The 18,451-nt window shown below is 37.6% G+C and overlaps 1 protein-coding gene across 4 annotated transcripts in view; it reads right to left on the bottom strand.

Annotated features, from left to right (window-relative positions):
- Positions 1 to 18,451, bottom strand: part of GALNT7 (polypeptide N-acetylgalactosaminyltransferase 7) — a 150,988-nt gene that overhangs the window by 17,834 nt on the left and 114,703 nt on the right. For 3 of the 4 annotated variants that reach the window (XM_033215698.1, XM_033215701.1, XM_033215700.1), the window contains exons 3-8: positions 14,370 to 14,536; positions 10,947 to 11,077; positions 10,629 to 10,708; positions 8,164 to 8,346; positions 4,328 to 4,445; positions 2,399 to 2,521 (exon numbers count right to left, since the gene is read on the bottom strand). In XM_033215698.1, coding sequence (XP_033071589.1) covers positions 2,399 to 2,521; positions 4,328 to 4,445; positions 8,164 to 8,346; positions 10,629 to 10,708; positions 10,947 to 11,077; positions 14,370 to 14,536 — 802 coding nt within the window. Of the gene's footprint in view, positions 1 to 2,398; positions 2,522 to 4,327; positions 4,446 to 8,163; positions 8,347 to 8,486; positions 8,670 to 10,628; positions 10,709 to 10,946; positions 11,078 to 14,369; positions 14,537 to 18,451 lie in introns of all 4 variants that reach the window. The other variant, XM_033215699.1, reaches the window with a different exon arrangement.

The raw sequence follows: 18,451 nt of genomic DNA, 5'->3' as shown, positions 1-18,451 counted from the left end.
TCTGCAGATGACATAATCTTATATATTCAAAACCTTAACGCTCACTATTTAAGGTCAATGTTTATCTTTTTACCTAATATACAGCTAATAATTTAATATTTTGTTTTCTACATATATCTTAGAGTTTTTCATGAAATAACATTCCCATTTAAGATACAATTTCAGTGCCTTAAACGTTCAGGTCCCAAATGTAAAAACAATTTATCAATTAAATAATAAACTGTCAAATTAAAAAAAAAAAAAACCCTAAAGAGACTCTACCAAAAGCTGTTAGAACTAATAAACTTGTTAAATCTAATAAACTTGCAGGAAAATCAACATAGAAAAATCAGTAGTGTTTCTATATGCTAACAGTGGTCTATCTGTAAAACAAACTAAGAAAACAATCCCATTTACAATAGCTAAGCAAAACAATAGAATATTTAGGAGGTGAAAAATCTACGTGCTGAAAACTATAAAACACTGATGAAATAAATTGAAGAATACACAAATTAAATGGAAAGATACCCTGTGATCATGGATTCAAAGAACTAATATTATTAAAATATCCATATTATAAAGCAATCTACAGATTCAATATAATCTCTATCTAAATTCCAACGACATTTTCCCCAGAAATAAAAAAATCCATCCTAAAATTCACCTGGATCCACAAAAGACTTTGAATAGCTAAAGCAATCTTGAGCAAAAAGAACAAAGCTGGAGGCATCACACTACCTGATTTCAAAATCTACTACAAAGCTATAGTAATCAAAACAGTATGGTACTCACATAAAAACACACACATAGACCAAAGGAACAGAACAGAGAGGCCAGAAATAATCCATGCATTTATGGTCAATTGATTTTCAAGGTAGATGCTGAGAACACATTAGGGAAAACACAGTCTCTTCAATAAATGGTGCTTGGAAAACTAGATATCCATATGCAAAAGAATGAAACTAGACCTTCATCTCACACCATATGTAAAAATCAACTCAAAATGGATTAAAAACTTACATGCAGACCTAAAACTGTAAAACTTCTAAAAGAAAAGAGAAAAACTCCATGACATTGGTTTTGGATGTAACAACCCCAAAGAACAGGCAACAAAAATAAAAATGGACAAATGGAATTTTATCAAACTAAGAAGCTTCTGTAAGCAAAGGAAACAATTAACAAAGTAAAGAGTCAATCTATGGAATGGGAGACTACATCTGTGAACCATACATCTGGTAAGGGGCTAATATCCGTAATATACAAGGAACTCAAACAAATCAATAGTAAGGAAACAATCTGATTAAATTGGGCAAAGGACCCAAATAGATATTTCTCAAAAGAAGATATACAAATAGCCAACAGGTATATGAAGAAATGCTCAACATCATTAATTATCAGAGAAATGCAAATTAAACCACAAGATAGCCCTCCCACCTATTGGTGGGAATGCAAAATGGTGTAGCTACTATGGAAAAACAGTACAGAGGTTCCTCAGAATATTAAAAATAGAACTATCATCTGATCTAGCAATCTCATTACTAGGTACATATCCAAAGGACATAAAATCTGTATATCGAAGAGGTATCTACACTCCTGTTCACTGCAGCAGTATTCACGATAGCCAAGAGATGGAATCAAGCTAAGTGTCCATCAACAGATGAACGGGTAAAGAAAATATGGTATATATACACGATGGTATTAATACTATGCACCCTTAAAAAATCCTTAAAAAATAAAAAAATCCTGTCACTTGCAACATGAATATTATGTTAAATGAAATAAGCCAGGCACATAAAGACAAACACAGCATGGTATTACTTACATGTGGAGTGTAAACAAGTAAACAGAGAGTAAAATGGTGGTTACCAGAAAGTGAGGATTGGGGGGAGTGGGCTGATTTTGGTCAAAGGACACAAAATTTCTGTTAGGAAGAACAGTTTCAAGTGATCTGTTATACAACATGGTGACTACAATTTATAATATATATGAAAATTGCTGGAAACAAATTTTAAGCATTCTCACCACAAAAACAAGTGACATAATACATGTCTAAATAGTTAGATTTAGCCATCCCACAATGCATACACATATTAAAACATCATATTGTACAAGATACACACAATATTTACTTGTCAATTAAAAAAACAGGTGCAACCTCCAGGGTGGAGTGCAGTGGTGCAATCATAGTTCACTGCAGCCTTGAACTCCTGGGCTCAAGGAATCCTCCTGCTTCAGCTGACTAATCTTAAAGAACAATAAGATATTTCATGAATAATCTAGCTAAGTTCAAGGTGAGAATCAACATGACTGCTGAAGAGATTTATCCCACTCAATAAGCTGACAATTGTTAAGTAACTACTATAGCATGTGGTACATAAATGTTATTTCTCTTTCTTCCCCTTTTATCCAAAAAACTCACCTTCAGAGTTGGAGAAGACCCAACATAAATGGGCGGAGGATTTCCTTGCCAGCCCTCAAGACGATAGATATGTCCAACACGAGAACAAGGAACAAATAATAATTTGCCACCACACTGCCATATCTATGAAGGAAAAACACATTGTGAAAGTTGTTTCAAATATACACATAAACCATAACTGAAATTTTATCTTGTAAGTGTAAATCTAAAATCTAAATTATATACAATGTCCACACAGAATTCTTAAACTAAACAAGTTCCTAAAATAATTTGCTTTTAAAAGTTCATGTAACCACCAAGAAGGCAACAGGGAATATAGTATTAATAATAAACTGCTAAAAAGGGGCCTCTTACTGTATACTCATAGCCCCTAGCAACCTTCTCCCAATATAACCTTGCAAAGTCATGTGGATTCTTTATTCCTAACTCATTCATCATTTCCATTGCTAATATATTTCCTACTTGGGTGATTATTATAATAACCTCCTAACTGGCTTCTTCACCTTCAGCTTCTCTCTACTCAACTATCCTTATTTATAGCAAGAGATTACTACAGCTGAAGGGCAGCTTTGGGTCATGTTATTCCCTTGCTTAATATCTTTGATTGTTCTCCACTGCTTATCAAATTAAATAAAAATCTCTTAACTCAGCTTTAAAGGCTCTCTTCAATATGGCCCTAATACACCTTCCCATTTTATCTTTTAGATGTCTTCCTTATTCATGTTGCCTGATTCTGCCAAAGTGTGCTCCTTGCTGTTCTCTGAATACATTCCTTGTGTTCCCTTCTTTGTACTTTTCCCATGCTACTTGCTTAGAAGTCCCCATCCCGCCCCTTATCTGTACTTACTAACATCATACCCATCTTTCTACTTCTGCCTCAAATTCTACATCGAGCATAACGCTGCTCCCCTCTCCTCCCCTCCCCTTTCCTCTTGCTCTGTCACCCAGGCTGGAGTGCAGTGGTGCAATCTCGGCTTACTGCAATCTCTGCCTCCCGGATCAAGCAATTCCTCTGCCTCAGCCTCCCAAGTAGCTGGGACTACAGGTGTGCACCACCATGCCTGGCTAATTTTTTGTGTGGCTAGAATGGTCTCGATCTCTTGACCTCCTGATCCACTCACGTTGGCCTCCCAAAGTGCTGGGATTACAGGCGTGAGCTACCATGCCTGGCTGACACTGTTCTTTAAACACACCAACTGAATGCCATTCTGTCTTCTTGTATTATGAATTTAAGTATAATTCTAATACCTTCTTATCAAGTTCCTTGAGAGCAAGGACTGGTTTACTCCTCTTCTATCCCTCACAGTGCTAAGCACAGGACATTTAAGACAAGAGGTAATGAAAACCTGTTGAACTCAAACTGTGATATAGTTCTCTCTCTCTTTCTTTTGGAAAATGGGGGTAGGAACGGGGGTTGAGGTGGGTGCTGGAGCATGGAAGGTAGTATGGCTCCAAGACTGCTTCAACAACAGGGGAGGTGCTGCAGGAAGACAGCTCCAAAGTCAGCCTGAGGATGCAGTCATTGCGGGGCTCTGCTTCTGTCTTGAATCATGTCCTACAGTGATAAAGGGTGACTATATCAGTGAGTGGTCAACTGTGGCCCTAATACATGCAGATTCTTCCAAGGGCTTCTATAATAAAAAGCTCCAGTATATAGAAAGTTGGGGTGGGGGGGGGTATTTTCATTTCTAAAGGTTGCTAGCCACAATTTTGAGCTGAGCCCTGTATATATATGGTAAGTTTGGAGCTTGCATTTCGCCTAATTTTTCCCTCAAAGGCATCCATTTTCATTAAATCATTCTTTATATAATTTGGAGAAATGCATTATATCATTGTGGTTTTATCCCCCTACAAGAAACCAGCTTTATCTGAAAGCCACAGAAGTTAGTAACTACTTGGAAAATTCCATCTGTTGAAATAAAATGTTACCTTGTATGAGATCTCAAAATTTTCACCACCCCAAATCTGGAGACCTGGATCATAGAGACCCAATTCAAAGAAGAACTCTCGTTCAATGGCAAATAATCCCCCAGCCATGGCTGGGGACCTAAGAAAAAGAAACACTGCAATAACCATCATAGACAAACCCCCAATAACCCTTCACCAATAGGCAAGAAGCCTTGTAGAATACAGCCTAAAAATGCATAGAAAAGACAAAACTGATGGCCAAACATGAAGAAATTATAAAGCCTTTACAAAAAAAAAGAAAAAAATCTGTTCATAATTCCCTAACGAATTTACCACAATTTCTAACTGAAACTATAGTTCATTACAAAATAGAGCATTGTTTCATTTCACCATTAGAGGGCGCCTTGGTTCCTTTGTCGATTTAAAAATTAAGCCTTAGTTTTAGCTAATACAGAATTTTTTCTTTCACTCTTAAAAACACTGAGCCATACAGCCGTGGTCTGCTAACTGCTTCTGCATTGATCATTCCTGGATGAACAAAACCATACACCATGGAAGTAGTCTGTCATTTTAAAATTTTATAGCTCAGGGACTCACCAAATAAGGGTGTAAATCATCGTAGAACAGCCACAGTTCATTCAGAGTTTGCAAATGTAGCACAGAAATGACACAGGAGAATTAGACATAGGTATTTACTGTGTCAGGAGGTAGGAATGCAAAAAGGTGATCTGTGGATCTGTGGGGCTTCTTGAATGGATCTTAAATTGGACACTTTTTAGGTCCAAGAGAAAAAAGATTTGGTAGCTTCTTAGGGACAAGTCACTCCCACCATTGGGAGAAATGACAGCAGAATTTATCTTACTCCCTGCTCCCCTCTCTGAACAATTAATTACTAATTCATTATGTTTCTTAAATTTTAGGGTACTCATTATTATTAGGGTAACTTCATCATCATACATAATATTCAATCTATTCAAAAAGGTTCATTGGAACATATTTCAAGGTTCCATTGATTCTATCTTGAAAACAAAAATATATATATTTTTTTGAGATATGGTCTCACTCCATTGCCCAGCCTGTAGTGCAGTGGCATGATTGCGGCTCACTGCAGTCTTGATCTTCTAGGCTCAAGCAGTCCTCCCACCTCAGCCTCCTGAGTAGCTGGGAATACAAGTGCGCACCAACACATCCAGCTACCTTTTTATGTATTTTGTAGAGACGGGGTTTCGCCATGTTGCTCGGACTGGTCTAGAACTCATGGGATCTAAAGTCCCACCTGCCTAGGCCTCCCTAAGTGCTAGGATTATAGGCGCGAGCCATCGCACCCAGCCTTGAAAATGTATCTTGAATCTGCTGACTTATTTCCAACTTCACTGCCACCAGCCTAGACCAGGCCAACACTGCTTGGACTTTCCAATACCTCCCCCCGAGCTTGTCTCCTTTATTCTCTTCTGCCCCCTACTCAAGGCTAATCACACAGTAGCCAGAGCAGACTCCTCCACATGCGCCTGCATGATACCAGCCTCTCCCGGCTCTCTGGGCTCACCACGGTCTCTCTTCCCATTGAGTCCTTCACTGCTCCGCTCCCACCTGGAAAGTGCAGGCCTCCTTTCTGTCTCAAGGCCTTCATTCATGTTATTCACGATCCTGAAATGTTCCCACAGAATTGAGCCCTCATCCTTCAGGTCTCAGCCTAAATGACACTTTGTCAGAAGGGCCTTTCCTGATTTCCCAAGCTGGATTGGGTTCATCTTTCCATAAACTCATGTACTCTGTGATTTTTCTTCATACTACTTATCACAGCTGCTGTTCCAGAGTTTTGTTTGTTTTGTGAGACAGGGTCTCACTCTGTTGCCCAGGCTGTAGTACAGTGGCACAATCATTGTTCGCTGCAGCCTTGAACTCTTGGGCTCAAGCAATTCTTCTGCCTCAGTCTCCTGAGTTGCTGGGACTACAGGCACGTGCCACCACACCAGGCTAATTTTAGGTTTATTTATGTAGTTATCTGTTTAATTTCTGTCTGACTTACTATATTTTACATTCAATGAGGAAACATATCTTTAAAAATGTATCCCCAGAAAATAGTGCTTGGCATACGGTAAGCACTCAATAAATGTTTGTTGAGTGGATAATGAATCAAGAAATACTTTCAATACTAACAGAAAATAGCATCAGGAAAAAGTTGTTCTCTTATGCCTTTTCTTCTTAAAGTATGCTGTCTAACTCAGTAACAACACTATTACATTTTAGGTGATATTTTCATGTCACTATTATTTAACTGTCATTTAAGATTATTCCATTACAGCTGTGCCTTTCTTTTTTAGACCGAGTCTTACGCTGTTGCCCAGGCTGGAGTGCAGTGGCGTGATCCCAGCTCACTGTAACCTCCGCCTCCCAGGTTCAAGTGATTCTCCTGCCTCAGCCTCCCGAGTAGCTGGGATTACAGGTGCACACCACCATGCCCAGCTAATTTTGCATATTTAGTAGAAATAGGGTTTCAGCATATTCGCAAGGCTGATCTCAAACTCCTGACCTCTGGTGATCCTCCCGCCTCGGCCTCCCAAAGTGCTGTGATTAGAGGCGTGAGCCACCTTGCCTGGCAGCTGTGTTTTTATCTTTAAATATATTCCCATTCATCTCAGTATATACTTGAAATGCATCTTAACATGGACACCAGTGAGTTAATTAACAGATAACCTCCCTTTAATTTTTCTAGCTCACTGAAAAAAATCTTTTTACTGGCCTATGGAATTAGCAGAAATATAAAATTGCTCAGCACCCTTTATTTTTTTTCTCCCACAGTTATGTGTTAAGTTAAGCAGGTAAGCAGTAATTTCCTGGACTATTCTGAATAAGAAATTTACCAAAAAAATTTGGTAAATGTCCAATTAAGCTACTATAATTAATTAAGTGCTATAACTTCTTTATGTTTGCCATTCAGTATCTTGATATCATGACATGCCCAAATCCCACCAGCATTTCCATGACATTGGAAGCACCTTCCCAAAATAGAACTCTAACATTATCAGCAGTGTAACAGGGAGAGAGAGACCAAAAGCAGAACCATAGGATCAGAAAAATGAGATTAGACACATTCAGGAGAAGGCTATACTAACATTTGAGCAAACATTTCATTTGGGGTCATTTTTTACAGAGACAGTAAAATGTTCTAATTACAAGATCAAAAGAAGAGAGTAGCATAAGTTGTTCTACTGAAAGAACCACAAGAAGGTCAAAAGCTGATTTTTGAATAGAGTTTTCTTTTAATAAATCACTTTTCTGAGAATAAAGCAATAAAGGATTCCATGTAATGTTTTTTAAAGTCATGTATTGTGATTCATCAGATTTTAGTACAAAATTAATATTTGAGAGTTAACATAACAGAAAAAGGGGAGAAAAACCCAAAAATCTCTTGCTAGTGCCCTTCATTGTTAACATTATACCCACGGCATGAACGTGGAAATAAAAGTCTTGGTTGGATTAAAGTAATTTATGTATTTTAAATGTATAGAATGACACTGTCATCAAAAGCATAAAATTTGATGTCTAATCCAGGATAACTAAGATTTCCTTTTTTTTTTTTTACTTGTACTTGGAACATATGCCATATTACATTATTTTTCTTTCCCCAATGAAAGTGTGTATGTCTCAGTAGTGGACATCGCATTTAGGGTAAAAGCAATTACAGCGGAGCAAGTGGAGTAGAGTGAAAGCTCTGAAACAGTATAAGGAAAGATGCTCTTTCAGAATCTGAGACAGCATCTACAGTTTTAAAAATAAATCTTTAGCTTGGCAAGAGGTTAATAGGTTAGCAACAACTGGAGAAAAGAAAAATATGTAAGTGATTTAGTGATTACCGATATGGTTCAGTTTTTGTCTTTCTCAGTCTCTTCTCTTGAGGGGTCAGAGGCACCCGTTTCCAGAGCATACTCCAATCCCATGCTCCTCGGGCATACCCATCTTCATCACCGCCCCCTTGGGGTATAATTTCATATGTGTTGCCATTTATGACATCTATAAGCGGCACAGTGCAAATGGTTCTGTATTGTGTTGATGATGGCAGCAAAGATCAAATGGAAGCGTACGTATGGACCCACACATTTATACGAGTTCATGGGGAAGAAAAAAAAAAGAACTTAGATAAACATTCAACATAAGAAAATAAAGTAATAGTCTTTACCGATAAGGTTCAGTTTTATGTTTTCTTTTGGCCTTTTCCTTGTGGCTTAGAGGAATACGTTTCCATAGTAAACTCCAGTCCCAGGCCCCTCTGGCAAAACCATCTTCATCCCCACCTTGCTGTGGTTCAATGGAATAATCATTCCCATCTATGTAATCTATTAGAGGCACAGTACATGTAGTTCTGAAACATTTACAGAAAATGAAAAAGCATTTAAGAACCCAAGACTAGTTCAGCATGCCTAACTACATTATCTCTTTTTGTTGCTGATTTGTTTGTGCACTGGGGGACTTTAGTATCTAATGGGAAATAAGAGTAAATGAATGTCCCATAAAAGCCAAAAAGCCTGTTTTTGTAAGGGCAGGAGAGAGGAGCCTTCTCCCTAGGCTTACAGACAAATCTTTTGTCAGGGACAAAGAACTATATCATTGAGCTTAATAGAGTTTTTCTCCTTTTCACTTTGGTACTAAAGGCAACTTTATTTTGGTAATGTTATGTTATTTATAAGATTTTCTTGCTTGTTATTTTCCCTATCACCCATGAAAAAGCTCACGTGCGCGTGTGCACGCATGTACGTGTGTGTGTGGTCACCAACAGTACTTGCCACATTCTTAGCGGTTCTCTCAACCCTTTATTGCTTTCTATTTCTTGGAAATAGTTATTATGAAAATGTGTTTCTGTACTTTTGCTTGATCTTCCTCACTTCTCTAACTGCAAGAAAACAGTTTTTATTGCAAAACAACAACAAAAAAAAGGGCATTGTTGCTTTAAAAAAAAAAAAGCAAAAAAAACCCCTCAAAACTTGCTGAAGAACTTAAGAAGTAGTCTGAGAATTTGGAACAAAAAAATCTCTTATATTTAGGCTTCACGAAAATGCTAGTACTCTATAACCAATTCGGTGTCAAAGTGACATTACGAAGATTATCTGGTACCCTGTTTGTTGCAATGTTCATCTCATCAGAAAGGATTTTAAAATCTATTTTCCTAAAATAAAAATGACAGCTGCTTATATCCAGGTCAAGGTGCTTTTAAGTTTAAAAACCAAGGAAAAGGGAAAACCTACAGGGCTTAGAACTTTAATATGGAGGAAGTAGAGTCTAGAACAGGTGCTTCCTTCTCTCCAGGTGTGAACTCACACTGGAGGGTCATTGTCAGATTCATGGAATCTGCCACTGGAATCTGGAAAAGCACTTCCTTACTACCCAGAAGCCTGCCAGAATTCACCTAGAGAGAGTTAGCTGACACTTGGTCAGTTAACTTTCCTCACTTCTTATGATTTTCACATTCCTAAATACACAGTGCAGTGTAAAGTGTCCCAGGGAGGTCTTGGTCTGACAGTTTATTAGCTATCTGATTTGGGGAAAATTACTTAATTTCTCTAAGCCTCAGTATCCTCTTCAGTCAAATGGGGCTAATAATCTCTATCCTGCAGGGTTGCTGTGAGGATGAAATCAGACAGCATGTGAAAAATGTTCGTGACCGGCCTTCACATCAAATCCTCTCATGATGAAATCCTCCAAAGTTCTGCCTTTGATTCATGCCATTTGCCATTTGCCACACGGACATGTTTTATTTTCCTAATTATGGACTAGAAGCAAGGAAGGCTTTGGAGCTAGAAAACTGATGGTGCCTTGTATTGTTTTAGACATTTCTGGAAATTTAATGGTGATTGCCACAATTCCATGGAATAGTTGTCTATTTCTAAACTTTAACGTTTCTACAGGAACCCAAAGCCTTGACACAAGTAACACTTGGTCTTTACTATTGAAAGTACTAATTTAAAAGTCACAAAAATCAATAGGAATAATTTCAAAGCATGGTTCTTCAAGTGTTTAGAACTCTTACCCCAGTTTAGAGGGAGCAATTTCTATTACTCTTAGGGAAAGTGCCTGGAGATAGAGGAGTCTTAATAACCCAACCACAAAATGATTCTTGAGTGAGGAACCCCGAGTTTCTCCCAAATGCCAGACTGCCTACATTTAAATCAGTCCACAGTATCAGTCTAGCTTCTAGATGAGGGGTAACACTAACGTACACTTGACACACTGAATAGAACAGGAATCAAAGGATGAAAATATTATTTGCCCTTCCAGGACAAGGTTTACTTTCAACCAGGAAAGAAAAAAAGCAAGGTAATGTTACCTGTCCTTAGATATGGGAGCTACAAGTGGTGCATACCAGTTAACTGCCACCTCACAGTGGGCATCAAGGTATATCAAAACCTTAAAAAAAAGAGGCAGGTGAAAGAATACTCCTCGTATATGTTACATCATATATTACACACAATTTAAAATTAGATGCTAATAAACATTAGCATTATAGTCAATTCTGACACACAAGTTATCTGTTTAAGCCAGCATTCTCATTTCAAGTTAAAAAAACTGAAGAATGATTAAAAATGTATATGATTTAGTTACCAAACCCAAAATGTTGACATTGTAGATATCAAATGCTTCCTACCTGTCCAAGTTTAGCCTTCTGAGCACCAATACTTCGTGCTTGAATTAAACCTTCCCTTCTTTCATTTCGAAATACCTTCACTAGGCCATTCCACAGCTTAATATATTCATCCAGTTTTTCTTTTAAGTGCTCTATTAAGAAAAATCAATCGATATTGTAAATTAGACTAATAAATATAAACCAATTAATTATTATTTTTCTCAGGAAACAAGAATAAGAAACAGGTGCATTGGGTAGACAGTAATTTTACATGGACCAGATTGAATGTTTTATCTATTAAGAAGGAAGGTGAAGTATATTATTTAAGTTAATTTTGAGTTTAATATGCCTACAGAGAACTGGTTAGTCTGAGAATTATCAAACGTCCCTCTAAACAATGATTATTCCAATTGACAGTTAAGGTTTTAAGAGATATTAAAATTTTTATTCCTGTTCACATGTTAATGTCAAATCTGAATGCTTTCAGGAACAACATTTTGTTGGCTGTTGGCAGAAGCACTGGTTAGGGTTTCTGAAGATGCACTGCCTACTAATAATACTATACAATTTCACTGGAATCCACACAGGGTATAGGTTATTTAATATTTGTTTCTGGGCCATCTTTCCCCAACCACAATCAGTGTTGAAAGCTGCAACCTTGATGTGATGAATATGGTTCCCACCAAGTTGGCAAATAATCAAAAAATCTCATTTTCTCTTTATCTTAAGCATCAAATGTATAATTATACATTATAAAGATAATTCTAATTATACATACATATATGTATAATATGTGTTTGTAATTTAGTAGAGGAAGTTTTGTGTTATAAAAACCAGACACATCTGGCAAAGTTTCCATCTTTGGCTTCCCATTATAAGAGAACTGCTTTTGTTTGTACCACTATGAGTCCATGAAATTAGCTCACCACAGTCAGAATGAGCTGCAGATCATTTAAAAGATGCTTCTTGAGGACACACAAATTGTTTTAAAATTGTTTAAAAATTTGGCCCATGAATATGCAATCACAGGAAAACTGCTGTATTTAGAGATGAGTTAGTGGTTAAATGGGCAAATCAGACTGTATACTTAATATTTTACTCATTTTAGGGCATATATTATTAGTAAGATACTCACTTGTGGGTATCTGAAATTGAGAAAAAGAACTTTCTATTTTGGTACCCAGTTTTAATAAGTATTATAAATAAAATTCTCATGCTTAATCATGTTTTTCCCCTCAGAAAACCTAAGTAATTTTCCCTTCAAGTTAACTAAAAAAAAAAAAAAAAAAAAAAAAGCCTTTATCATCTTCTTTTTAAAGTTCAGTGCAGTCCTAAATCTTTTTTTTTTTTTTTTTTTTTTTAGACGGAGTCTTGCTCTGTCACCCAAGCTGGAATGCACTGGCCAGATCTCAGCTCACTGCAAGCTCCGCCTCCCGGTTCACGCCATTCTCCTGCCTCAGCCTCCCGAGTAGCTGGGACTACAGGCGCCCGCCACCTCGCCCGGCTAGTTTTTTGTATTTTTTAGTAGAGACGGGGTTTCACCGTGTTAGCCAGGATGGTCTCGATCTCCTGACCTTGTGATCCGCCCGCCTCAGCCTCCCAAAGTGCTGGGATTACAGGCTTGAGCCACCGCGCCCGGCCCTAAATCATTTTTTTAAAGCCTTTTTGAATTCCATTAGGAGGATTTTTTGCATATGCAACTTAAACACATCTTAAGTTTTTATGGGCAGAAATGTATTGATGGCCTATACTTCAAGTTTAGATTCTTGGTTCTGACTGCAGGCTAGGACCTGTGTGACTTGCCTTGGCCAATGACAGGTGGGTGGAAATGACATCAGTCACGCGCATAGAAGCGTTAAGAGGCCGCTTGTGTGTGTCTTCTTTCCCACTGCCCCTCTGCGGGCAGTGTCCGAACTGAGGCTGTTCTGCACGCCTGGGTCCTGCACTGAGAATGGAGAGCAGAGCTAGCGCTGACCCGCAGGGACCGTGTAGTTTGAGCAAAAGCTAACCCTTCACTGTGCCAGCCACTGAGAGTGTGGGTTTGCTTTTATTTCGGACCAACTCAGCCACAGTTAGCTGATGCACACATGTGTGGAGTAATTTGCTCTATTGTTAAAAGCTCCAAACCTTTATAGAGAATACTATAATGCCCAGAAACCCAAGTGTTATTATGAGTTAGCTCCTTTTATATACATTTTGTCTTCAAAAGAAAAATCGTTATCTTAAAAGTTTTACTTTCTGAATATATTAGGGAAAGTACATACCAAATTATCACTCAAGTCTGATTAACCAAACAGTATGTAATTTTACTAAGGATAGGACTGAGATTTTAAGGTTGATTTTAAGGTTGTTTTGAAATTGAAAAAACTTATTAAAGCTGTACTTTTGTTCAAGGGTAGCCCAAACTTCTCTGCCTGCTCTAAATTCAAGGGACCCTGCACGATTGTCGTCATTAGAGATTTGTAAAAGAAGTAAAGATAAAAAAAAAAAAAGACAAGAGTAAAAAAATACACAATACTCTGAGGTCTGAAATTGTGTTCTTTTCTTTGGCAAAGCAGGTATTTTAGGATGCTAAATACCTTTTGGTGTATCTTCACTTTTTTTTAGGATATGATAAACTTTTACTGGTATTAATAATACAGAGGTTCTTAAAATTAGTAAAATTGGGGGATTTTGAAAAGTTATTTTATAGATTTAGATTTTTGTACATGTAAATTATTATTGTACCAACAATATCATTTGTCTTAAGATAGAAATAGTATTTTAATGAAAACATTACTGTCATAGAAATTTGCAACAAAATGGACATACAAAAAACGTTGTGCCTAAAAGCTTTTAGATTTGACATTAACATGAGAACTGAAAAAAGTTTTAATGTATCTTAAAGCCTCTAAATGCATTTGATACGACTAAAAATTTTAAAGCTATACATTCTCTAGTGTACTTAAAAATGACTAGTTAATAAAAGGATCAGCTGCACAGAGACGAAGGGAAAAACAGGTCATATTTCTATGTATTCATGCTAACATATGTGTACAGTTTCACGATTGGAATCATGTCCTTGCAAAACCAGCAAAGATTTATCCAGACTGTAAGAACGTTCAATTACATTTTGGAGGAAGCTTTTTTATAAAGCCATTCACTTCTAGCATTACAATCAGTGGTATACTTTTACCAAATTTTTGTGTACAACCAAAGTTTTGTGTACTACTTGTACATCTGTGAGCGTGTAAAACGGACATAATAGTACCTACTGCAAGGATTACTGTCAGTATTAAACAAAATAACTCACAACAATGCTCGGCACAGTGTCAACTTGTTGATAACAGATGCTATCAATAGATGCAATTAATTTTTTAAAGATAATTATTTCGAAACCATATTTGTGCAATTATTCATGCTTAACTTATTTTATGGACAAAATGTGAGTTTTACAGCCATTACCTTTATTACTGAAATCATCAATTAACACAATTTCTGCTAAATATTTCCTTGGAGTCCTTTTAATTACACTGTGGACTGTTCTCATGAGGGTTGACCATCCTTCATTATGGAAGACAATGACAACGCTTGAAGTGAGCAAGTTTTCATCATAATGCCAATACTTGCATCTGTAAAGAGAAAATTTCATCGTATTTATTTACAGGTAATCTACAATGCTTGGCTCCAAGCTGACTATATTTTCTGGTTGGACTACATATTATCGACTTAACTATGGTAAGTGAATGAAATATAGCCTTCAATATTTAACGGAAACACAAGATAAAAGAGAGAAGCTGTTATGAGATAAAGTTACTCCTAGATAAAGCTACTGCATAACCAGCACTTATTCTGTAATAAAAAGAACTATTTTGTGAATTTATGCTGAGGATGCTTAAGAGAGTATTTACAGCTATCGGGTGGTTGGCTTTTTTTTTTTTCCATGACCTGGATCTTAGTTTATTTTCCTTTTTGAAATGAGCTTTTGGCACAAGAGATTTATTTCACTTGCTATAAATAAACCATTATATTACTACATTTGAAAGCTAAACACATTATATTACTATGTTTGACTAAAATATTCAGAAAAAAATTAAACAGGTTGACCTGAGGCATATAGCAAGCATTCAGAAATTTACTGTGGAATGAACAAAGTGCTAATATTATTTAGAGCTTTTAGATTAGCTAAAGAGCTTAGTTGTTCTACACAACTATTTGAAACAACTGTAGCAGGAGTACAGTTTCCAGAAGACTCTTCCTAAATAAAAGAAACCCCAAACAGGGTCTGGTAAAAAGACTCATTTTGATTCTGAAAGAGTACTTTGCAGTGTAACCCAAAGTTGGGAGGGACCAAACACTCTTTCAGAATAAGTTCAAAAACACAGTAGTAGGGAAAACAGATCTTGTAGGAAGATGTAATGTTTCTGGAGAGAAACTAAAGCAGGCAGAGCAAGGTATGCCTAATTTTAGATGGGTAGGGATAACAAACCCCCAAAAAAACTATAATCCAGATAGGGACTCAGGCAACGTTTTTCTTCCTCTGACTCTAACTACTGGGCTTAAAACAGCAGAACGGGGTGAGAAAGACAGCAATTTTGATTTACAACAGACACCAGAATTGGTGAAAATCCGTAAAATATGAAAGGAAATTTGGGACTTGCTTCTAAGGCAGAAGACAGCGACTTGGGGAAAAGGGCAAGATAGAAACTTTGAATGGGAGACAGGACAGAGTTAGAAACATAAAGGGGCTGAAGGAGGGAGGAAAAGGGTGGGGTGAAGGTGCAGAAGGTGGTGAGGGATCCCTTTGCTGTCCTAGGGATCTCAATTTGGGGAACATCTGCAGGCCTTGCGTTCTTACAGAGGACAGGGGACAACACAGCTGGAATAGAGCATAATTTTGTGCTGTGTGTTGTATATTTTTCCATCTCCTTTCACCAATGTATAGTTTAGAAATAATAATTTAAAAAACGTAAACCAGGTTGTGTGCCAGAGTAACTCCATTGGTATGTATTTTTCTTATATTATTTGTCTTAAGAATTACAAAGTAATGCATAGTTTGTTGTTTAAAATTCAAACAACATACAAGTTTATGACATAAAGGTGAAAGTTCCCTCCCTGCCTCTCTTCAGCAGGTTTTGTTGTTCCCTCCAGATTTTCCACCTCTCCCTAAAAGAGCTTCTACTTCCCTTTTCTGAGGAAGAAAGACGTCCCCTAGTACATGTCAAATCTCATCTCCTACATGAAATCATTGTTCATAGTTGGCTTAATATATTTTTTAAGATTTTTGTCTACTCATGTCGACATATCTGGTATGTATACAGAACACACGTTCAGATGAGTACGTATAGACTTTTCTCCCATGTGAGCATGTATAAGACTTACATAATTCTTTTAATAAGAATGAAAACATTATAATAATGTTTCAATACATTATTGAATATTCCATAGTACGGCTGTTCCATAGTATGGCTGTTCCAGTCTACTGAATTATTTCCTTATTGATGGGCATTTCTGCTGATTTCATAATAATGTTTCAATTATCATCCTTTTGTATATACCTCTATGCCCTTGCATAGAAATCTTTCCTACAAAATTTTCAAGACTGTAAGCTCATTAAGGACAGGAGCCTCAGCTATTTTGCTCACTACCATATTTCCAGCATATAACAAATAACAACTTCTCCATAATTCTTTCCTGAATTGCTTTGGGGATAATATTTTTGAAATGCCTCTTATATTTTGTTCTCAGTAATGTCTACTCTCCACCCCACAATCTTTCTACTTTGAGACATCCTCTAGAACTGAGGGAGAAGGAAAGGAATAATCAGTTAGGGCAAACTCAGACTGCAGAAACGGTCTGCCTGAAAAGTCACAGCAACAGGTACAATTAAAGCAAACGGGGAAAAAACTCAGGCTACACCTGCACACAGATAAGCAGACATGGTCCAGTACAGAAGCCCTTTGTTCATCAGTGGGCTCTCAGGAAAAAGATTCCTCCCCTTTTTCAGGCATATACATGGTGGGCTCCATGGAAACTGGCACAAGGAGGATGGGGGCTTACCTAAAACAAACCCACAGTTAAACAAACAAGAGAAGCAGCGCTTTGTGCTTGCCTAGAGGCATACCCACAGCTGCATAAGATAAGGGGAGTTGCACAGACAGCTTTACTGATAAGAGAAGTTGCTCAAACTGCTACAGAGATGAGAAGAGTTTCTTATAAAAGCTTTTGGATTTAGCTGTAACTCGGCAAACTACTCGGACTCCCCTCTCTGCTGTGGAGCATTTCTTCTTTCGCTTATTAAACTTTTGCTCCACCCCCATCCTTGTGTCCATGCTCAATTTTCTTGGATGCAGGACAAAGAACCCAGGTACTAGTTTAGAGAACAAGAAACTGCTACATTAAGGTGCATTGGCAAAACTACAACATATTTAGGTGCAGGAAGAAGGGATCATCAGAAGGGTGAGTAAGAGCAGACCTCTAACCTTTTACTTCCATTTCTGAGGCTTCATGTCTATTCCAAACGTTTCCTTTCACGAAGGGCCCAGACATCTCATGGGATTGGAAGGAGGTCCTACAGCAAATGAAGGTTTTTGGCTGGGGCTACCCCTCAGTATTATCTCCAGTCCCTGACAGCTATCAGGGCATGGGCACAAGGATTTCCAGTCTTTTCCTACTGCATTTTTCCTTCTTTCTTTTCATGGCTATCATGCCTCTTATCCCTTCTTTGTATGCAATGTTACAGATGTTTTTGCAGCCTAGGGATATAATCTTGCTGGGTAGAGTCAGTTGGTGAGTTACATTCCTGATTACTAAGACACCAACTGACAAACATAACAACTCTTGGAGTTACATTCCTGATTACCAAGACAAACAGTTGTTGTCTTTGTGATTTCCTGGAGACAGGGAATTCAAGATCAGTCTAAATTTTCACCTAGTAAGGGCTTTTCATCCTCAATGATAGACACTGATGGCACTATATAAGGGGATATTTCACCCCAAGTAAAAATCCTCTTCCCTCCCCATTCGGATTGTTTCCTTCTCCTTTTGGGTTTTCTTCCCTCCATGTAAAAGCTCAGCACTGTCCAATGTTTAAACAGTCCCTTTATAAGACAAGTTAATTTTCTTCTGCTGGGAGGCATACTATGAGGACAGCCTATTAACCCCCAAACCTCTCTTTCTAACTTCTGCCTGGAGTGAGTCAGTTTTTACATAACATCTCGGATCCTACAGTGTCACCTAGTGGGATGGGATTTTCTTCTCCATAGGGAGTCTCGTTGGCTGTTTGTCAAAAACTTCTAGTTCCCGGATTCCGCTGTTTGTCGAAAACTTCTAATTCCCGGATTCCCCTCCCTCCTATGTGCCTCTATTAGGGACCAGGCTCCATGCCCCACCTGTAAATATCAAAGCTCCATCTTTAACAGTCAAGAGGACAGCCATTCAATTCCTATGTTCTTTTTTGAGGCACCTGTTCTACATCCAACTACATTGGCATTTAAACAAAAAGGGGATTTTATGTTTGGAAGTCAATTGGTCCCATTCTCTGGGAT

Source organism: Trachypithecus francoisi, unplaced genomic scaffold, assembly GCF_009764315.1.
Source record: "Trachypithecus francoisi isolate TF-2019V2 unplaced genomic scaffold, Tfra_2.0 Lachesis_group1, whole genome shotgun sequence".
Taxonomy (NCBI): Eukaryota; Metazoa; Chordata; class Mammalia; order Primates; family Cercopithecidae; genus Trachypithecus; species Trachypithecus francoisi.
This window is presented reverse-complemented; position numbering and strand designations above follow the sequence as displayed.